Source organism: Apteryx rowi, unplaced genomic scaffold (genome assembly GCF_003343035.1).
Source record: "Apteryx rowi isolate R43461 unplaced genomic scaffold, aptRow1 scaffold_19, whole genome shotgun sequence".
NCBI classification, from domain to species: Eukaryota; Metazoa; Chordata; class Aves; order Apterygiformes; family Apterygidae; genus Apteryx; species Apteryx rowi.
In genome coordinates this window covers 5,299,550-5,323,556 of record NW_020448196.1, presented here as the reverse complement: position 1 = coordinate 5,323,556, position 24,007 = coordinate 5,299,550, and the positions used below count along the sequence as shown (strand labels likewise).

General features: G+C 41.4%; 1 protein-coding gene across 1 annotated transcript in view; it reads right to left on the bottom strand.

Moving 5' to 3' along the window:
- The window catches only part of DAB2IP (DAB2 interacting protein), a 182,298-nt gene extending 158,744 nt beyond the window's left edge, over positions 1-23,554 (bottom strand). The window contains exon 1 of the mRNA XM_026062195.1: positions 23,412-23,554. Coding sequence (XP_025917980.1) covers positions 23,412-23,553 — 142 coding nt within the window. The 5' untranslated portion in view covers position 23,554. The remainder of the gene's footprint in view (positions 1-23,411) is intronic.
- Between the last annotated feature and the right edge of the window lie 453 nt (positions 23,555-24,007).

Below are 24,007 nucleotides of genomic sequence, written 5' to 3'. Positions count from 1 at the left end.
CTAAAAAAACTAATGGAGCTGAAGTAAACATTGGGGAACTCATTCCAACACACAATTTCACAGGCAACAGGCATGCCTATGAATGTTACATCAATCTATGATCCTTGGTTGGGAATGAGAGGTAGCCTGAAGAGGAACACCTGCAGCAAAAGGAAATTACATGGTAGACTCTGCTAGATGGAGGGTTCCACAAATTACTATGCAAAGAAATCTAAAGATGGAACAACCTATGCTTCAGAATGTCTCAGACAATGATGTTCTCATAACTAATGTAACTTAGAGATGGTTTGTTTGCCAGTTCTCAGCCTCTGTCACAGCTGTGATCTGCAATTTGTTGCAGTCAGGTCTTGGCAAGGGTTCTCCCCTTAACAAGGTTTTCCCCTTGCCATTGACTGCCATCACCTGGGATCTGTAAGAAACAACTAACAGTTGTGATTCCACTCAGCACTTGCTGAGGAGTATATTAAACTGTTGCAAAAGGATAGGTTGTAAGATCCCGTCCATGGGCTGGGTGAAGTGCCTGTTCAGTGACATCTTCCTTGGTTGGAAATCCCACCCAGAATTCATCACTAGTGGCCATGTAGCCTGTATGAGAGCCAGACAGCTAAAATTTACTGCTTTCAAAACTTCTAGCCAAGCCTCCTAATTACTTGGTCGCTTTGTTTGCAGAGTGCTGCATTTTGAATCTCAAGGAGACAATCAAGTCCTCTGGCRTCATCTCCTTCCATGCTCAGGCTCCCACACTATTCCTTTGAACAGTGGCCTTCTTTTTTGGATTGTCATAAAGAAACTACTCGATTACACCAGTTTTGAAAGTAGGTTCAAGATGACAAGAGAACTGAAGAGGCTGGTTTGCATTTTTTTATGATCAGAACAAYGAACAAACAAACATATTAAAAAGCATTTCTCATATACATGACTGGAAAGCAGGAGTGGTGGGACTACATGAAAAGCAGCTGCAAGAAACCACTTTCCCCAGAGGCCTACGCAGAGCTGTGCTCCACAGCCCAACACATGGCAGCCTTCAGCATAGAGGCAAAGTGCTCGTGTTCCATATAGGTGTTATAGCACTTTTGACTTGCACCACRGTGGTTTGTCAGACCAAACTGTGCACTTGTCTCACTTAATCTGTCAGTCTGCTTCCTCTTCCAACCAGCAGGTCAGACCTCTTTATAGAAAGGGAGAGTGTCCTATCACCCATGGCTGATTTATATCTGGGTCTAAATTTGATTGCGATGAAGTCACCAACTGTACTCTTAAATTGTTACTTCATCATTGCAATATACCCAAAGCAAAGCCAGAAAACACACCACTCTGACCCAGATCAAAGCATAGAGATGGGTCAGGAGCTGATCCCTCCTATTATTCCCAAGCTTACGGTTCATGAAGTGTTTGGAGTCAGTCTTCCATCTTAGCTTAGTGTGAGCACTGTGGATTTCACTACAGAAGGGAGGCTCTGCAGGGGGGACATGTTCCAAAACTCTTAATAAGAAACCAGAAATAACTAGAAGGAGGGTTGGGGTTGGGGTGGGGGTTTGCTTGTTTGTTTTAAAGGGAGGTAAAAACAGCTTACAGGTAAATTAGTATCTCCCTACTGTCAGAAATGTAGAGCAAAACAGTTTTACATAGCGAATCGTAGGCATACTTAAAGGTTTGAATTGCCCCTTTTTACTTCTTCAGAGTTAGGGAAAAAGTCTTAAGCCAGGTTACTCTGCCTAGTGACTGGCACCAGCAATGTCTATAGCAAGCTTGTAGCAACAACATGGCATTCAGCGACGACATAAAAAGTCACTATATGACTATGATAATAAACTGCTCTCCATATCCACTAGAGGGAGAAAAAGAAATAAGTTTTAATTTACAGCAAAAGACATTTAGGTTAGATGTTAGAAAAAGTCATCTCTTGACAAGGTCAGTTATACTTTGGAATTGATTGTCTACAGAGAAAAATGTATGTTTAACCCTATCTTTACAACTTTCAGTGACACAGACACCACTGTCAGGAGAGATTTAGGGATAATGAGCTTCCTTCCCTCTCTTCTCCTGGGCACAGGGATACTAGATGATCCCCTGAAATCCCTTCCAGCCTTTTTTCTGTCATTTCTGACATATTTGCTCTCTTGTGCATAAGACAAGCAAGATACAGATCAGACTCAGTATCTGACTTTAGCCTTTTCTTCACAAATTCTTAAACATCTTCCTCCTCTCCTGAACCTCTGCTTCATTTCTATACAGACAGATTTTACTGGCAGGGAGGGAGAAGTTGCCCTGCTGAGGTGCTGTTACTCCTCTATAGCACAGCACAAAGGGAAAGAGTCCGGGGTCCTATATTCAACTTTGTTGCAGACTCACTATGTGACCCCTGGACATTTTAATGCCTTTTCTCAGATTCACAGTTGATAAAAATCTTGAAAATCCCATGGGGACATTGCAAGCTTTCATTAATTAATGTCTGCCAACCATTTTGTATCCCAAGATAAAAGACTCCAGCGTAAGGCAAAGTGTTATTGCAGGCAGCTAACCACAGAATGACATTTCCAGAAGCACTCGGTATTATCAGATAACATCCTCACTGGCCACTGAATTTCTCTGTTAGCTGAATACTATCCCTCAGTTCACAGAAATTCCAGGATTATACCTTCATTTGTCCATTTATTGGCTCTAGATCAGATCTGATTTGAGGGCTTAGACACACAGCATCTCAGGACACTATTTGCTATCCCAAAGTCCTCAACTTCTTATGAACTTAAAACCTCCAAATCTCTCCTTTATGACACCGAGGCCTGCAAATCACTGAAGCAACAGTCTATTAAATGAGGATTTAGTGCAGGCATGCCGGATCTGAAAAATGATTCCTTGGGTTTAGTGAACAGCAGAGATGCCAGTGAGCAGAAATGGATACCCACGTGCAAGGGATGGCTTTCTGATTCTCTCCCCTTTCCACCAGCCTATACTGTAATACCCAAATAAAGGATGGGATATAAACAGACGAACAATAAGAATTTTTCTAATGACCTTTAGGCAGCTTGATCAGGCCAGCTAAACATATTACCCGGTTCTTCAGAAGATCCTAAGTCTCAAAATTAGACTGGAAAAGGTTCATAACTCACACTGAGGAGAACTGTGGCTATTCTGACTGAAATGCCTCATCTAATTTCTTCCTCATTATTGATGGCATTTTTCTGCACTTTTCTAAGCTTGAACAATAAAAACTAGGCATTTCTACTCACACACTGTCTAACTTACACTGTGCACTTCGCAGAACCATGCTCCTGTGGGTCCTCCCAATTCTTTCTCATCAACATGTACTAAATCTCATCACAGGTAGAAGTGTTCAATCTCTGTCACAGAGACTGACGCTGGGCTGGGGCTCCTCTGCCTCATGCAATCACAGAGGAACAGAAGCAAGAAGCAATGAACAAACGTGTTTTCTGCTTTTCCAAATATTTACAGAGGCTGCAACGTTTTGGGTTTTTCACATTGCAGGATAAGATCTTAAAACTAAAAGAGAAACTTCCTTGAAATTAAAAAAAAAAAAAGCAGAAACCTCTAAGAGGTTATTATACATAACTGGTTCCAAAATGCCTCTTGCTGTGTATAGCACTAGGATTTTTTTTAAGCTGCCAGGGTGGAAAAGCATCCCACGGAGTTCACTGCCAACAGAAGGAGGACACTAACGTAGCACTGTAAACACTGCACATTAATTTAGGACCCTAAGGCTTAGAAATATTTCTGAAAGTGTTTCTGTACAGTAATAAACACATTTGATTTGTTAACTAATTTGAGGCATTTGAACTAACAGAATAATTAATCCTCAGCACCCTCTTCAGTGCCTCTTCTTCATATTGAGAAATAGTCACAGAGCAGCCTAGCAAGCCCCCCAAGGCTTCCAGGGCACGAGCAGCAGAAGTGACTGCGCGAGGATGTCCCGGCACCCAAGCTCCTGTTTAACCTGCTCAGCACTGCTGTCTTCTTAGTTGCAACTTCTCAGACACTGCTACAGAGCAGGTCATTATGTTTAACACATGGCATAAATATTAATACTGTTTACTTCTCACCTGAGAAGTGAGATTCTTTTACATTAGTGTTACCTGCTCTTGTGAATCACTGCTAGTCCAAGAGATCATCAGGATTATGCTCTCACTGGTGGGAATGAAACACATTAACTCTTTCTGGTCGTTCATCTCCTGTCAGCGCTCCCCSTCTCCTGCTCTCCTCTCACACGCAATTCCAGGAATGAGCCAGTGGAAGAGACAATACGAACAGGAGCAAAGGGAACCAGCTGGAATGAACAGCTAACAAGCAGACACTTCCCAGCAAGCTGATTTTCTGATATGAAACCGTTCCAACTCCYAACAAGAAAGGGCGGTGCAAATCTGAACGAACGTCAGAGAAGTTAGCAATAAGAAACGTTTCCCTCAACTCACCAAAAGGAAGCTGCGCTTGTCAGCAACCCACATGCCATGGCACTCCAAACAAGTCAGGAATAAGAGGAGAAGGAGAGATGATGACTTCATCAGAGGCAGCAAGAAAGAGAAGTATGACTGGAATGCCGGACAAGCCAGCAGCGCTGGAGAGACACGGCAGGAGGCTGGGAACCGCCAGGTCCCTTCACCAGTACTGCAGTGATGTGCTTTAAGGAATGGAGACTTTAGAGGACAATAAAACTTCACCAGACCATCTGGGTATAACGAAGAATAATAATAAAAGTTCATCAGAACCACAAGCTGAATGAAAAGATCCTGCATGCAATGCTTGAAGGGGTCAAGCTCTTGCCTGACCTTCGGTTATGATCCACCAATGAAGGTTTGCTCTGGTCACCTGATACCTCCCTGGTTTGCCCCATTGGTTTAGTGCTTGACATCTATAATGTGCCTCAGAGAGTTTAACAGGGTGGAGTTTCTGTGAAACTAGAGAGAACAGGAATTACCAGTCTTCTGCTCATGCAATTACACTTGGTGAATTAATTTTATTGCTTAATGAACTTAGGTGTTATTCTTCTAATTTCTGCATTATCTAATAACTGCTTACTTATAGACCCAACAGAGGAGAAGAGGAGGCACATAGTAGCAGAAGTGATTTATTTAATATGGCTCACAGTAGCATTTCTGAATTAAAAACAATCCCTGGAGAGTAGACTTTGTAGTATCTGTGTGATTCAGAATACTCAAAAGAGGATAGAGAAAAATCTACATTTCAGACAGTTTTAGGTGGCCGCAGGAGTCCAGGAGGAAAGACGGATCCTTAATCTGAATCTAAAGGGGCATTTAGAGGATGTTGTTAGAATAGTGAAACTTTTTAAAAGGGGAATATCACCCTATGAATAAACAAAGACACAGAATAATAAATACTGAGCTGAGCCAACTTTCTCCTTCAAGGAACACGAATAATTTTGAATGGGTATCAGAGACACAAGAAGTATCTGAGTTCTAATGGATAAATATCAATTAAGAACCACTGATGGATTATGAATGCACTTGTTAACACAATCTAGCCTTGTTCTGGTCAGCTGAAACTATATATTTTATGACTGGAAATACAGATGCAAGGCCAGTTTCTTTGTTCGATTACCTAGAGAACTAACTAGTGGAACATGTAACCCATTGCCCTAATGATTCCTTGGTGAGTTCTAGTTAAAAGTCAAACCTTTATTCGGCAGTAAAATTGACTTTTAAATAAAAATGGCTGAGGAGCAAAAATTTAGGGCAGTTAATGATGCCCTCAAAAATCAGACTTATCTAAAAGTAAGGCTAACGAGCATGACGAATGGATATTCCCTTGGCTAATGCACACTTGCATACAATAGGTCACCACCACTTTTTATATTAGAATAAAATTATTTCTTTTCACATTGTAGAATCTCTAGTTTAAATACACTTCTGTAAAGCACAACAGTCCCCTGCCTGCACCCATGACTCTTCCAAACCAGAATCTGTGATTTACTCCCCATTCATTTATTGCTTTAAGTAGAAAGTTTTTCATGCTCTCATGCTTTTGCTACCTTTTCAGACAACTGAGGATGCTGTTTACAGAACTATAGCTTATAAAAAAAAAATCTTTCTTATCTAACTACTTGGGTAGAAAACAAAGAAATGAACTGGGATCATTACTTGCCTTTTGTGCTATACTCTGGTACAAAATTGTTACCATTACACCTTTAGAAGCTGGTTGTGTATTTGTAGTTAATGCTAGCCACAGCGATTACACCAAACATTCAGTTTCTTATCATTACCTTTGTTTCCCTCACAAATGACCAAAGTGTTATAAAAACACTACATTCAGCTTCACAGGGGGAATGCCTTCTCTCACTCAACTGTGCCCATGCCAGAAGCACAAAAAGGGAGCTGAAGTACTACCAAGACCCAGATGATCCTCTGCAGCTATCGGAATGGTGGCTGGGCCAGTTGTGTAAACTGAAGATCTTATTAGAACTAGCTGGAAAACAGAAAACAGTTCAATTCATAGAAGACATCTGTCCAAATTGTTTCCCATCAGCAAAAAAACTATGTCCACCTTCTCTCAAAGGAGGACTAAGATCCTCTGGGAGAAGAACTTTTTCTTTCACTTGTTAAAAAATGATTTGAAGTGACATTGACCTTCGCCATAGCACACTACGCACTTTAATGGATCTCATATCATCTCTGTGTCAGGTTCCGGGATACCATGTACTGTGTAGTATTTAATACTCCTCATACTGCTCATGAGGAAGTGTTATTAATGGCTTTTGAATCCAGTACTGAAAAAAGCTGTTATTCTTCTGTGTACCTGATATGTATCTATTCCTCTGTTTTCTCTAATATGACCCGGAAGATAATTGAGCTCTTTCACCAGCAGCATGCCGAGATGTTTTTTGTTGCATGTAAGCAGAAATGGGACTTATTCACCTCATTTCTTGTCCTTGGATGGGCTCTGGTTGTCCAGTTTTGACAGTCTGTTCCTTTCTAGCAAGGTCAGTTGGGCCTTTCCCCCTACAAAGCAGGAATTATCTGTGTTTCTGTTATCACCCAGCACTGGGGTAAAGGGAATGTAGCTCTAATACAGCAGAAATCCAGCTGCCTCACTAGAGGGAGCTGAAGCCTCTTTGCTAACCCACATAAAAACAGGCACTGACAGAGCAAGAGCACAAAGGACATYTGCACTGCATGGCAGAAATCTGGTTGAAACCCCACACGTTATGGGTGTGGGATTTCTTTTTGGTGTTATTTATCTGTTTGTTTATTTAACGTTCAGTACCACTTACAGCTAAGAGGACTCGTCCTGTTCTTCTGTATGCTCCTTCACATCTTTCACTATCATGTAGGACCATTCCCTGTACGCCCAGCCACTGCTGGATGGGAGCTATGCCTCTGCTGAGACCAGGGAACACGGCTCTCCCCATGCCAGCGAACATGGCCATTACAGACGCTAGCCCTGTCCAAGCAGGGCCTTCATTCTTGTAGCTTAGTGATGGTCATTTAGGGCCCAATTTTGCTCTCATGGCAATTGATGGGAAACATATTCCTTACCTTCAGAGAAAGCTTCAACTTATTTAAGAAAGACTGCTCCAGGAGAGCAAAAAGGAAGGAGAGAAGAAAATAGAGCAGATGGAAGAACACAGGAATGGGAAGCCTAGATAATCTCAGCAAGAGGAGTCAGAAAACATACACACTAACTGAGTAAACAGATCCACATACTAAAAAAAGACATAGCTGCAGGTCCCTAGACCTCATGCCAGAGCGGTGACAGGGACAAAATATAAGGCATCCAGAAAATTAACCCCGCTTTTTAAAAATAAATAGCAAATTGTGCTGATTGAGGAGCCTTCATTACAAATTCCATTTTTATTCTGTCTTGTATTTTTAATTAGATACATATATATATTTGGGTATTTCTCTTCTTTATTTATCAGTCTCCAATATAAAATATGTATGATATTTATCTTTCTCTGGTGTGATGCCTAGAGAACAAATTCATCTTTTGCTAAMGGCATATCATTAGGAGCCTTCTCTCCAGGGTAGAATTGAAATCAAGCACAGACTTAAAAAATACATCAGARCAAGATGAAATTCTAGCCTGTTCGGGGACCAGATGGGGGAGACTGCTAACACCCTGGCTGGACTGGAAAGGAAGATAAAGCGAAGTGGAACATCAGTTTCCTCCTATGTGATGATAAAGACAAGCAACACAGAGTTTGGAGAACAAGAAGTCAGCTCTGGGGAGATTTAAATTAGATTCATCCATCATGCTTAACATTTCTGTGAAGATTCGAAACGTTACCACGCTGCTTTCTTGCGGTACTTAATCAGCACGGCTGCCTATGCACGAACGCAATCCAGGACAACGGAGAAACTTTCACGCTCTGTAACGTGGGGCTGCAAATGCGCACTGCGGTTAGAAACCACGCTGCCTGCACACACCGCCTGGGACAGGGCACCATGACCAGCCCTCTTCCGCTTGAGACTAACAGGAGCCCCAGGGAGCTGAAGCCTGCTGCCTCTGCAGACTGATGGGCCCTATGCAAGGTGGCTGACAGCTCGTAGGAGCAGGGACCCTCTACACCTGTGAGAAGGTCAGCAGCGCAAAAGCTCACGCGGCCTTTAGCTGACCTTGCAGCATCACTGCAGCAGACTGTCCCTTCTGTCCACGTGCGACAGAATCTCCCGCAGTGATTTCAGTACAGCTGGCACAGGTCCTGTGAGGCTTCCCCCTTCATTACAACATTCGGGATTGCAAAAGAGAGCTAGAAATCTCACAAGAACAGACTGCGTTGCAGTACGCTGGCCCTCTTTGCTTCCAGTTTCAGAGAGAACCAAAAAGTATAGGAGCACATAGAAATCTAAAATAGATAATGTAGAAAGACAGAGGTGAACATTACTTTTTTTTTGATTCTTCTTTTATTTCATTACAAGTTTTAGTTAGAACTTCGAGTTTGTTCTCATTTTAGCTTCCCCCTAGCTCCTACTTGTTCTTAAAACCAGGTGCTCCCCTGTCCCTGCAACTAGCCAGGATCCTAGCCTCTCAGAGCTCGCTGCTTTTCTTAAAAATCCTTTTGTAATTGATTTTCCCTCCTGCTGTAGGTCCATTCAGCTCAAGTTCCACAGTGGAAACCCCAGTGAGGCAGGAGATATAAATCCAGATTGCAGCCGTGCTCCTTGTCTCTCTTCAGCAAGGTTTCGTTTCGCTGGTAAGGGGTTCTTCTGTTTGTTCCGGTATTTTTTTTAATAGCTGACTTGGAGAGGTGAACTACAGACCAGGTCAGCACAGTTTACTTTGTGCCTGATATAACAGCACAACACAAAAGAAACCTTCGCACAGTTTAATTACTAACCTATTTTTTTCCAGTTGTGCGTGGTAGCTGCTATAACAGGTCTGTACTGGTAAAATGCAAATTAAATAAATAAATACTAAATTTATAAGCATGATTCATCAGAGATTTGATTTTCCACAGCAAAGAAACAGATGTTCTATTGATGGCACTTCATTAGAGAGATAAATGGGGTCACATACGTATCTCTATTCACATCCATCTGCATAATAGACCAAACATTAAGATTTGAAATTCACATAGTATCTGCAGCTCTTACATCAGCCTGAAAGATTCTTAATGCCCAGAGCCAATTAATCCAAGTTAGATTACTTTAACATTTAAGAAACTTTGATATTGTTCAAGAAGTAGAAGGTTGGGATTTAACACTGGTCATTTAGGATACAGTTTGACTGGAAAAACCTAGGTAAAATCTGTTATTCTTCTCTAATCGTACAGTACTAATTTTTGGTAGCTGCTGGACTAAATGTAGTAAATGTAGTAAACTAAATGTAGTTTGCCTGGAGAACTGACTTAAGGACAGAGTTAAAAAGCAGCAGTGACAAAAAAGTATGAAAATATAGTTCTTCCTCCAGTTATGGTTATCACTTATGAAAGAAGTTAGCAGAATATTTTTTTCTGTTTTTCCAAGCATTTATGCAGGAGGCATAATAGGTCCCCTACCCAAAAGAAACAACTCTCCTTCATTTATAATATACATTAGAGATAAAAGGAGTTAAGAGACAAAGGCTAATAAAAAGAGTGTTATCTTCTCTGCCAGCCTAATCTGACAGAGATGAAGTTTTTTGGGGAGATGGTAGTTTTTTTTAAATAGTGAGTGCTTATACATATAGTCTGCATACATTGGACATGGGARCGTATACACATACGCGCATGTCTGGAGAAAGTGTGTATGCAACACATATGTAATCTATCTACGTATATACACACACAATGTTGCTGAAACTGCTTACTGTTCCTGCTACTGCTAGCCACACATCTTTCTTTTAGGTCTTCAGACTCTCCTACCAATTTTTTTACTTTCCAGAATTCCTAATTTATTATGACTGATACTGACATTTGCCTTTTTTTAATATTTCTGCTCCTCTTACACATACATGCTCTGAAAACATACTTGCAGGTGTCAGCTTTAAAAACTCACCTTTTAGAGCTTTCAAGCAAACATCGCTAGTGCCGATGAAAGAAACAGGAAAGAAAATATAAACAAGCGGTCATGCTTTCTCATTTCATATAAATAACAGTGTGCTACAAAGAGACATACAGAAAGCACCATTCAAAATACCAATCCTTTATCCAACTAACCTATAGTAATTGTCCTACTTTTGTGATTATGGTGCTATGGGTTTTCTTAAGTGATACATGCTGTTTACCTTCAAAGAGAAATGTGTAGCAGATTATGACAAGGGGTCTAGCAGGATTACATTCACCGGTGCATTTCCCATCCTATTTTTAAATGGGGGAAGATGTTACTGCTTACTTACACTGACATGTGCATTTTCCATCCTAAGAAATCTGCAGAGTATATTTAGGGATTGCTTCCTTTGCCTCTGAACTGCAGTCACCCTGGGGAGACACACGGCAGCTGTTTAACAGCGCAGTGCAACTGCCGAACAAGCCAGCCCAGGGAGTGACCACCATCCGCTCCTCTGGGGGAGATCAAGGCACCATTCCCCCTCACAAATGTTATCTTGGTATTCACCCCAAAATCAGCTGGTCCTAAAAGTAAAGTTATTTAAATGAACAATAAATGTTCTCACTTTAAATGCAACAGCCATATCAAAATTTGTTCCCACCCAGAGGTCTAAAGGTAGTAACTGTTAACCTTTGACTACTAAAAATGCAAAGGGAAAATATCTTTCATTTAAAACTTGCTCGTTTGGTTACCATGGACACTGCTTAATCATGAAGGATGACTGTTACCTGTTACTATGGAAACCAGGAAGCTTAAGAAGCATCCTGTAATTTAACTCCAGATGCCAAAATTTGCAGCAGTCCATCTATTGCCACATTTGGATACTTCAGAACAAGACCAGGCTTGATCTCCAACACTACAAGAAATTCACTGATGCAGAAGTGCTGTAAGAAATCAAAAGTGTGAGCACTTAATGTACAAAAGAAACTTGCACTTCAAATAAATTGGTTTCTTCAAAAAGAAAGATTAAGTGCTCAACATCTGAGGATTCCTTTTCCAGTGTAAATGTTAATGAAGCAAAACTTTGGCCTCCTTTATTCCTGTCGATGTTTCTCAAAGGCTATTCAATTATTATAGCACGTGTCTTTCTCCAAAGTGAATGCTTCAACACTTATCTTAAAATGAACTTCTAAAGTAATGTTGAATACCCAGTATTCATAAATGAACCTCCAGTAACAGACCAGAACTTCCAGCCTTGCTCTCAAAACCAATCCTCCAAGAAAAACATTGCGCCCATCATGCGAGGGAGGAGTAACCACCAGAACAAGGTTTCAAGTTCAGGAATCCATGTGTTTTTTCTAGACAGCCTTTCAAAGTATTTCTGCTTACTCAGAAAAGTAAGTGTTATTCATCACCAAAAGGCTTTACTTTCTGCACCACGAAAGAAATCTCCCTCAGCAGCTTTGTCGCCTGCAGGCCTGGGCTCACGAGGCTTCCCGGAATTCCCTGTGGAGAGTACTGCTTCTTGAGCCTCCCCTGCTCGATACCAGCTATGAGTTCAGTTTTTTAAAAAGTCATTAACTTTTACACTTGATGATTTTCAAAGGGGCCTGAGAAAACTTGCTTTAAGCCTGACCTTTAGGCTCTACAAACCAATGAAATGAGTAAGGAAGTTCTCGGTTTTGTCGACTTCTTAAACACACACACACACCCCCACACACACCAACAAGCAATTAAAATCTAAATTTAAAATATTCCCTGAAGTGATTAAAAGGAAAGCAAACTACGCTAAGCTAGTGTCTAAGATCAAAAAAGAATAAATGATAATGACCAAATATGGGAACTGACCCATGTAGTTTGCTGTTTCCATTGAGACCAGAGCAAATTAAAGGATTATAGAGTGTCTTCAGTGCAATAACTTAAGGGATTAGTGGCACAGTAAAAGACCTTCCAGGGAAATACAGGTTTAAAAGCTTTAAAAGGCAGCTCTGTGTCTAAATTGTTTGGACTGCCACAGCTGAAAGGAGACAAGCTTACTCTAATACGTAAGAGATCATGAAACGACTGCTGAAACCCCTCCAAACATGCTTTTGGAAGCAATTATTTGTTGGAGTCAGATCAGGACTTTTAACCTGTTTCTCATTTATTACCTATGCCTTTTAGATAAAAACACACTCTGCATTTCTTGGGAGCAACTCTGCTACTCATTTCCTTCCCAGAACAATCAGCCCCTCCTGGCAACGCTGGCAGGGGAAAGTGAGTTTAGGACCAGAAGGAAAGGACTTAAGGTAGGGAAATAAGCAAAAGATAAGCAAAAAAGACAGCAATCAGTCTTCAAGTTGTCTGAAACACTGCATAAGAATGCAGATAGTTGAAGAAAATCTGTGGCTCAGTCTGCATCTGGGAGTGTATTTTTCTTAAGATAATGGTATGGAGTCGGTTATTGCCACGTCAGCCTCACTGAGCGGTCCRCTGCCGGCACGTCTGATGTCTTCTGCTGTGCCGACAGAATCCCCAAACTTCTGTCGCAGCACTCCATGGGCTATGCCTCAGGTAGTAATTACCTGAGTTACTCCTAAGCAGTATTGGCAACTCTCACAATTTTTTTTTTATCAAGACTGTTGCTATATTTAATTATGTCTTAAAGATGTGGCTTCTGGGATCATGGGACTTGCAGCTATGGCTGCCACATCACCACTGTGTATGGGACTGGGGTCAAGATTTTAGAGAAAGATCCTATGAGTCAAAACTCACGAGTTCTTCTCCTGTCTTGGGGCAAAATGACAGTCTTAGAGAAGAACACAGTTACTGGAGTTTATGCCATCACTGACCATTCATGGGACTTCCTGCTGGTTAAAGGAGAATGCATCTGCTTAAGAATTTTTTCATGTCCATAAAGTATTTGCAATTCTTATAAAACATGCTAAAAAAAAATCAAAGATTTATTATAAGCCAGAGTTTTGATTACATGTGAAGATATTCAGAAGAGGTTTACTGTTTCGGGATAGTGCCACGAACACCACAGTGGACATGTAATCCACACTGACGGTGTCAGCAGACACATACTCCTTCCTAGCTGACCCATTTCATCAAGGTTCTGGATTCTTTACCCAAATCTGCTCTTCTCATGCTGCTAATCTGACTTGCAAACCTCACTATCCCTGCCTCAGCCCACACACATCCACGGCAGCTGACGCTGAAACGAGGTGCCTGTGCCGCCCTGCATAAACTTTCTCCCATATCCCAGGTTACTCCCCAGAGTTCTCCTGTCTTCCTCTTCCTTCCCCTCTTTTCCCCCCACTCCTATTTAGCATCTCACCATAAAAAGTTCATGTCCAACGAGTCTTAAATCACCCCTTTGTGACCTTCCTCTTTAAATTTAACACTGAGCAAAGAGCAAACAAGGAGGAACATACAAATGCCTCAAAACAGGGAGCGAGAAAAGTAAATAAAGAGAACGAAGGTGCAACTCAGCCTGTCAAAAGCAAGTAAAATGACTGGTCCCCCAAAACCCAAATGTCCTCCAAAACCTCCCCCATAGCTTTTCAACATTGCAAGTTGAGCACAATTTTATGCTTTAACTGCCATGCGGCTTCAGTCACTAAGTGGCAGCACTGACCAGTGGTTACACACAACATGACTGATCAGGAAATCAGTGTCTTTGGAAATACAGACTACTGCTTCCACTACTAATGAGACAAGACGCTATGGGATATTTGTAAATCTTGTTTACTGCATGTGGTTTTCTAACTTTCTATGCAACTACCAGAAGGGCAAGTGCTCCTTGGAGATTCACTCTGGTGTTTACAACAGCTCCTACTGGGAAATTCTTAAAATTTAACTCATTTTTAATCCAGCAGGAATTGATACACTTATGACAGAAAATACATGCTAAATTTTGATGTTTCTACATTTCTGACACACTTCTAAAGGAGATGCTGTAGGTCAGCRTTGCATTCAGCAGCACTGTCCGTAAAGGCCAAAGGAGCTCAAGGCATGCTAGACAGGGCTTGGGGACAGCAGCAGCAGAACAGCAGGGTTATGCAGCGCTGCCGCCACGCTCCTCCTGAAGGGGCCATCTAACCGTCCGGAGACAATAAACTGACTCCGATTTTTGTTCATCAAAGGGACACTCAGATTTCTGCATACATTGTTTTCCTATCAAAACAATTCACAGGCAAGAATTCCTCCATCATGCACTGTTTCCTAAGTTATTGAGTGTAGATTTTTATTAGACAATTAAGCATTGAACAAAAATGGCAAAGTCTCTGTTGAACACTAAAGCTAAAAATAGCAGTGCTGCCAGTGAATATTTCTTACAAACAGTACAGCTTAAAAAATTCTGCAGATCTTTCTATAGGCATCTGTCAGCCATGCTGTTAAAATTTCAATGAAGCACCACAAGGAAAGAGTTCTAATAGAAAATGCCACAAAAAAGACTTGGAAAAACAAAGCAAAGATCATTAAAAACTGCTGAGCAGGAAGGTCTCCTCTTCCTGACACTTAAAAGACACCACCTTTGGAAAAAAAAAATCACTAATGTTGGTAACTGGACTCTCCACTCCCCTACTCCCAACCCTTAAATGAAAAAAAGTGTTTATGCCATGTTTTTTAGAAAAATAATAAATATTTTACAGCACAGGATTTGAACTCTTTAAATAAATCAGGCTTACAGAGCCTTACAGGCAAAGTGTTTGACATGTTCTCCTTTGGCTACCCAGAATATAATGCAATTCTATTTATTGGCTACTAAGGTGAATAACTTAAAAGGGAAAATGAAATGAAATGAAATCTGGCAAATTAAAAACACAAATTAAGAATGGTAAGACTGATTCTAAGTTTGAATATGATTTTAGTGCTGCCTGCCAATGGCCTGTGACTGAAAGATGGCCGAGCAACGCAGCCCTCGCTGGAGTTTCAAGATACAGTCACTGACTCAGCGTAGCCTCAGGTCTTGGCCCATGGAGATTACACCTCCCAGCAGCAGTATTCCTACCCCTGCCATGAGGACTCTTCTGGTGAAGTCAATGTTAAGCACTATGTGCTGAGGTTTGTAAGAACTGCAAGAATGCACCTGTACTCAAAACGGAGCACATTTCTGCTCTCCTCATTTTAGAGTTTTATTTTCGTGAATAATTGCAGCATCTACACAAGCAGTCATCTGATTTTGGCCTGTCAGGGCCAAAGTTGGTTGTTTACTAGAAATCTCAGCAAAACTACAAGAAGACTCTTTCTCTCCAATAGATTTGATAGATGTCTTGAAAAATCAGGGCACTCCAGCTACCCTGCTTAGCACTACTTCGGAGTGTGAAAGAACAAAGCAGGCAGATTGACCAGTGGTATCTTACTATGCTCATCCTTCTTGCCGGACTTGGCTTCCTACCCACCATACCTCATTCAGTGTCAACCACTGGCACAGAAAGATGTGCTGAAAAGGCAAAATCATTCCTTGTCTTGTCAAATTTGGTAGGATATGAGTCAGAGGATAACAGTGAAACAGGAATATTTTAGTCAGATTTCTGCCTGCCAAAATAAATACATGCAACACTCAGGCACATTTGTATTTGCCAGGGTAACACTGTGTATTTCAAACTCCTATATGCTCATATAGAATCAGTTTCTTTTAATAAAAAATCATGTTCTTCAGTCCCAGAGGCCATTAAAAAGCTGCTAGATGTTTGTCACAGAGACATGGTCCCTTTCAACAAATTTATGACATAAAATTCTAGACACAGTCAAAAAGATGAGCACAACAACCGAGTAAAGGATGCGAGTGTGAAAGAGGAGGTTAACATGTAGTAACGCGCACTCTTTCTAGGCAGGTGTATAAATGGGGTTCTGATAGTGGTACTGTATTCACAATGACTATTTAATTTGTTAAATATAGCGACCACAGAAAGAAAAATCAAGGCTCAGAAGCACATACTGGTTTTGCATGCAAGAAAAAGAGGTCACTGTAAGTGCAGGGAGGTGCTCTGTTTGGACAGCACATGTCAAATTACTTATTTGCCTATTTATTCATTTATTAGTTGATTCTGGCAATAAAGTCTGGCCAATACCGATTTATCAGTAAAGCTAGATTCAGATATGACACAGGTATTCTGATACCCAGACCTTGTCATAGCTAGTACTATCTAAGCTAAACTTAATTTAGAGCAAGTGTAGGTAAAAGACATACATTGAAAGACATGATTTTAACAGTCTGGAAGGTCTGCAATTAAGTGCAATTCAGGGAAAAACTAACTGCAGGTCACRAAAAGAACCAAGTATTGTTTATACATTTTATGTGAATTATTTATTTACAGATCCCTGGATCAGGCCTAACGATGGAGCTTAGGGGGAATTTTCAGTAAGGACAAAATTTCTAATCAAAATGAGAGCAATATCCCTCCACCCCACAACATGTAATAAAACAGCGTCTAGGGCACTGCCCTGGGCTATAGGACGGAGTCCCAGAGGCGGAAAGGGAGAAGTTCCACATGGCATTTCTTGTTGTAGATCACTTCTTGCTAACATGCTGCAAAATAATTTTTTAGCTGGGAAAGTTTAGAGAGGAATGTATGGAATTTCAGGTAGCTTTAGATATAATAAAACTTCCTTTGATGTTATGTCATTCTGTTACATGCTGGGACAATTTTCAAGTCTCTGCTCTCCTCCTCTCAAGCAAGTGTCTTAACCTCTAAGGTACTGGCTATTTGGGTATAAGTTGATCTCTCATATATCACTTAAAAGGTATATATGTATTTTTGAATAGCCTGTGCTGAGAAAAAACAGAGTCTGACCTTAGCCTCCAAGCTCTCACTGTTTGGTGTATTAAAATACTGGGSTTTGCTGAAGATCAGTCAGTCTTCTCTTCACAGCAGTCATCAAAGGAAAAGAAGAAGAAAGCCTATTTAATAAAAATCCTTTTATTGGAATGCCTTGAAAAGCATCTGTGAYAAACAGAACTAGAGCAAGACATTTATGTCCAGGGAGCTGACACAGGCAGCAGTATCAGGAACACTAAACCTCTAAGATCAGGAACTCAAAATGTTCTAAAATTCCTAGAGCTTTGATGCCAGCTGATTGCCTACAGAGTTTTACAGGAGAAAGAACTGAAGCCAAAGATGTGTTTGGTTCAAACCACTATTTCCAATTCTTCTTACTAAGAATTTAAGCAGCCTCCAGCCTCAGTCCCACTGAGAAAAGTGGGTGACAGGAGGTTGTTTTAGGAGAGCTGGTTAATCACAGGCAAAAAATCACTTATACCAAATGAGAACAATAAGGGATGCAGAACTTTCCTCTTTCCATGGCATCTCCTTTTTGTAGAATACACTAATATGCCGTAAAATACATTTTCAGTTAGGAAAACATGAGGGAAAAATGCATGAAGTTTCTCTATGGTTTAGCTACAAAGGAAGCTTGCCTGTATCTATGCCATTGTGTTGCACATTGGGACAAAAAGTTTTCTTACTAGGAAGCAAAACATGTCAAAGGATCCAATTTTTAATTAAATGATACAGTAATTAACCAATTTACTTGTAAATTATATTAAAAAATTGTACTCAGAGTAATTTCTGAGATTTGGGAGCACATAGACTATATTCTTCACGACTAATAAAGCAGCTGAATTCTGGCATTAAATGCAGGCTCAGATACAGAACTGTGAATCGAGCACCCATGAGTAGTTCCTATGGGAAAACTGAATTTTCAGAACCCTTGCCACTGACACCTGTTCCTTCATTATGGTCCTAATTAAATAAAAGCAGAGATGTTATGAAGAAAGCCAGAGACCAAAGTGCTTCAGGCAGAAGCAGGTGCTTTTATAGAGAATTTTCCTTCTACCCTCTCAACCTCCCAAGAATCTTCCCCTACATTAGCCGGATCACCTGGTAGTAATCATAATTATAGCCCTGATTCCCCATATATTTACACACATCTCTGAGCTGAACAGATGGTCCAAGGAAGAGATAGGAATTTCTGCAGGTTTTCTTTTTAGCTAACTAATGTACCTGCAGCAGGTCCCAAATCCCTGTGGTAAACAGAGCCAGGAGATTTCAGACACTCTCATCATTCTAACAAAGATGAACAGCAGGAGGAAACCTGTCTCGTTTATCCACCATCAAACAGCACTAATTTAAGCACACTGCAGGCATGATCACACRAGCCTCCTGGTAGTATGCCTTTCTATTCTGGCCTGATTTGCTCTCCCCACCAGTTTTACTGTTCTTCAACTGTTCTAACCCTGGGCCTCTCAAAAGGACAGATTGCTGAAAATACCAAAACGTGATGAACTCGTTATGAGCACCAGGGCGAACTGCAGAACTCTAAACTCCAACGATAGAGGATACCATCGCGTGTCAAAACACAGTCTCATCTGGGAAGCAGATTYTGAGCCATTCAGAGCCATTCATATTTCTGGAGACAGGCCTAGTAAAAGTAAAACAAGTTAAAGTAAAAAGTAACTAACAAGGCTCGAGGCTTGAGACAAGGCGCTAGCTTGACAGAAAGGGAAATACAATTGCTAGTGTACTTCTAAAATATTCACCTCTGGGACTAATCGAGAATGTGAATTCCTCAGTCCACAGGATCACAACCCTAGTATACTCAAAACACTTAATTAAAAGCAACTTTCTTCCAGGAGACAAACTGAAAAGCAAAGAGTGCCTTGCCCTTGTGCCATGGGTGGCAAACAGTTCCATGAGGCAAGTGGGGTTTGAGGCTGGGTTATCTGAGATTGCTGCCAAGTGGTTTAGAGCAAATGCAGAGAGGTGCCAACCTTCCAGTGCAGCAGCGCTTTATGGGGGAGATGCACACAGGACCAACTTAATGGGAGTCAGTGGACTAACACCGAGGATATGCTTAGCTCAGATGTAAATGATAATGCTGCATTTGTAAAAGGCTGGGCTCAGCCASCATTCTTCTCAGCATACTATTCTGTGTTTATTCTGAACCTCTGATAAAACACACTATACTCCATCAAGGATTTACCCGGGAGTCATCCTTATCCTTAAGAGAAGCTGGGATCCAAAACACCATTGAGCCTGCAAAAGCTAGGGTTAACGCGAATTCCTTAAAGTAATTAAATATAGCAAATACAGGAACTGCTCATTCTGGGAAAACACTGTTCCACAACCTGCCGGCTCCTGCCTGCAGCCAGCAGTCAGCTTTGCTATGACCCAGCCTCACTAAGGGTTAATGGACATATGTTGCCTGAAGCAGGGAAATGACACTCCAGGCTTTAACCTCAGGCACAGCCCAACCTGACCTGCTAGCGCCTATGCTCTCAGCAGTCACGTGCTATGCTGCGAGGGGACACGTGCCGGCAGCATATACACATACCTGTGAGAAAAGGCTAACAGGAGCAAAGTAGGTGCAATTCCTCAAGTGACAAGTGCAGTGGTTTTCAGCTTTCTCTTAATAAGAAGGAAGAAGAGAGGTACTGCTGCTGGTCCTGGGAGGCAGCACAGCAGTGAAATGATTAATTGGATCCTATCAAATTCATCGCCTGGCCCAGTGCAGGACTACTCCTGGCACAGCGTTTAATCTAACCGAATCTGAACTGTTCCAAGCAACTTAACTTCCAGCTCTCTGAGAGTATTTCACAAATCAGATTCCTAACATCTTTGGAAAATTCAACCTGACTATCAGAAAATATTTTCTATTACATAACACCATACTCCTCCTTTACTTGGGCCAAGCTAAACAGTTATTCTCTGTCCTTTATAGCCTTTGCAGAGGAGTTATTCTTTGCAGAGACCAAATTAAGGATGCCACATCAGGCCYCAGCCACAGCATCTTTTGCTGAAGTTGGTGGAAACTGCAAGAGATCACATGCTCTCACATGCTATACTCTGCCAGAGGTGCATAAAAGTTGGCTGTCACAACAAACAGATGAAAGTCCTATCAATTTGTGCTACATCAGATTGTCTGTGTCTGGAGTCCCAACAGAAAGCAATCCCCTATATTCCTCAGATATTTACATAGAAAATGCAAACTTTGCTCACTTTGCCTATCTAAAATACATTACAGCAGAGTTTTCCTGAGGGAGTGGTCACTTCTTTCTTTGTACCTCAGGAAGCTAGACCAATTTCCCAAACTAGGTCTTAGCTATACTAGCCACCACCTCTGACTCTGATTCAGCTGTGCAAGCTATAATCCCCAGCACGGCTTTCGCTGGTGCTGCTCTGGCAGGCTGCACACCGTACCCGCRAATGACAAGTAGGCAGCATTCGTGTAGCAAGGCTCAAGGGAATGGGAGGCACRGACAGCTGGCGTTACCCCCCTCACGGGGTTGAGAATGGGAGGTGGCAGAATATAAATATGTCTCTAAACACCACCTTCTCCTCATTCAAACAGACCAACTAATATAGACTAAGTGGGCTGAAAGAGGTCCTTCAACTCACAGCAAAACAAGCATGTTACAGCTTTTTGAAAGAAGAGCCATGCTGGCAGCAGATGGCAGCACCTGCATCTCATGGGTGCTCCACTGTCAGCTCCAGCATCAGGGATTTATCATCCAGGATCGATGCAACACAGGCAATAGTGAATGATTCCAGATGGGAAGGAGTTTTGTGCCAGCAGAGACTTCCTCCTCCCCAGTAAATGTGTAGCAACTGGTTGGTCCTCAGCAAGTTCCCTGTCCAAAAGCATACTGCTCAAGTGATGCACTTTGGAAGAGCTCAATCTGCAGGTATCACGGTGGCTCCTCCAGATAGGGCCACAGGGCTACCCAGGCACTGCAGGGATCTTGGCAAAGGATCTGGAGAGACAGTACAAAGTTGCCAAAGGAATGTCCCGCAAACACAGAACTGGCAAAACAGACCACTGCTAATTGCTGTGAAATAACTCCAGTACTCATGAATTTATGGTAACCTCCCACTAAGGACATCTGATCTTCGTGCATCTTAGCTAAAGATAGCAAATCACACTGCAAATCAGTATTTGAGAAGGTGACCCTCAGTTCCTGCCTTCATCCAGCCTCGTAGGTTTTCAAAGTTAACATTAGGCCAAAACCAGAAAGTCGAGAACTACATTCTGATCTTTGCCCTCTGCACAGCTCCTACACCCCTAAAGTTTTCTGTTCATTAACCTTCCAGTGAACTTTTGTTCTATTCTAGCATTTTTCTCACTCCTTCCAGACTGGCAGCCAGGACACTACAGTGACAGGTAGTGACTCTAGACTGACTCCTGCCACTGACCTACTGCATGACCGACCTTGCTGTAAGACGCCACCATTCTGCAACTTGCTTTCTGCAACTGTTACAAAAGCATGTAGAAAATGAAGAGAAAATTCTTATCCAGATTTGCAAATTAGTTCAAGATCTACAGATGAGAAGAGCTAAACTAGTGCTGAGTATTATGATCCTTCTAGCAGGCAGGAATCCCAGAAACAAACTGTGACAAACACAAAATAGTGAGAAAGAGATCAACAGCAAGACGATTTCAGTTGGTTCAGATCCAATTTCTTACAAACATTAGGACTGATTTCCATTTCAATTAAATCTGCCTGCATATTCCTTGCGTTCATGACAAACGATGCCGATAAGTTCATACTGGGTTACTTACAGAAACTAACACATTTCATTTGTCACAGTAACTGAAGTGACAGTAAAACATTTTGGTTTTGAATAGTATACAAATAAATGGGGAAAAGGAGCTGTTACATGCTTCTGAGTCTACAAACATTCCTCTCTGACAGGCAAAACAGAAAGAAAAACATGGAAAGAAAAACACTGTCTGCTTAAAGGAAAAGATGAAGCTCAGGGCCTGATTTAGCTTCCTATTGTTTTCTCAGTAATGATTCAAAATCCTGAAAAATGTACTAAATGTCAGGAAAGGAAGAGAGGACATTGCACAATGCTAAATCTTGTAGAGCTAGACTCTACTCTAAAATCTGCTGGGTAAATTTGAATTAACTTAATGAGACAAGTATAAGTCTGGATTTGCACAAGCACCCAACAGAGGATGTGGTATTGGGATTGTGCTTTTGATTATGGCTTTTTATTCACACAATGACAAGAAAAATCTTTTTAATTAATGGCTTTGATTAATACCCACCAAGAAGTTCAAGACAACATAAATATGACTGGCTTGTCACAACGGAGGCCAAACACAACTCTCTCCCCTGTCCAAATAGATATTCCAACAGCAAAATGACTCAAACACACCCGCTTCTTTGACTGCTTTAACGATAGGCATAAGCACCAATAAACATTTATTTCACACTACAAGAGAAAGTCAAAATGGCTTATTTTTAAAAATGCAACTGGGTCAGTAGCTGCCTCAAGCAGAATAAATGGACTRCATGAGTGACTATGCCCTAAAGAAACATTACCCTGTGGACCTAACTTCTGCTGCCGAGGACAAACAGGCCCTTTCAGAGCAAGATTTTTAAAAGCGCAAAGTGATTTGGGAATACAAGTCCCATAGGTTTTCATAATGCTCGGGAGCACTATCTTTAGGCTCTTTTGAAAATTCTGTCCCTAAACTGTACTCAGCTGCACAATGCAGAAACGCCAGGCAACACTTAGCTCATGAAGATGAGCAAATTCTAGCAATGCATCTTTGCATATAGATACCGTTTCCTAATGAAGGATTTTCAAATCTGTATAATTATCAATTAGGCCTCCAAACATCTCAGTTACCTAGAAGAGTACTGTTACCTTAATTATACCAGTAGAAAAAAAAGAGCTATGGATAACTGAAAAGACTGGTTTAATTAAAGTTACATAACATGTTAAAACCACCGTAAGGAACAGCACCCAAGCCTGACTCCCAGAGCTAAGCTCTTAAACAGTCCTCCCTCCCCTTACATGACTGCAGCACGACACAAGCAACTGCCCTTTTGTAAAGCTCAATACACACTTCACAGGGAGCAGGTACAGCCATGAATATTCGCACTGGTCATTATTATCTATAGAAACCGAGCTACCTGTAAGCAACAGAATGTATGTCTTTGCACTGTCAATTAAACAGAACTGTTGTTGCAATTACCCCTACTAAGCGGCCTGTTCCGGCTCCGGGATCTGCTTCGCTGTCTCTGAAGTCGTGACCTCCGGAGCAGTCGATAGTAGTAAGACGGTCTCCCAGAACTTTTCCTGCTGTTCATTGACATTTTTGTATCTATTTTACACATACACACATGCAGGCACAGGTTCACTCTCCCCCTCTGGCAAAGTAGCAACAGTTCCAGCGTTTAATTAACAGGAGGTTGGTTCTTTGGAGTGGAAAGGGGGAGGGGGGAAGAGGAATTCTTCACTTTATACATTTAAAAAGAAAAACAACAACAAGAAGAAAACATAAAAAAGAGAGAGAAAAAAAAAAGAACGCGGCACCAGAGTACATGTCTCAGCAGAGGGAGGACTTGCAGCAAGCAAGATAAACTGTACTAACAATTCCTGCCCCCCAAAAGATAAGCCTGCTGGAGCTGGAATAGGAAGCCAGAGTTGGCCTGGGCTCTTGAAACGTGAAGAAAAGGCTGGAAGAAATCCTGGACTGGATYGTCTCCACTGGACAGCAACAGCTGATCAACGTGTACTGGAAAAAGTAACAGCTTGCTGCATGAAAATTTCGGGGTAGCCTTAGGGTTC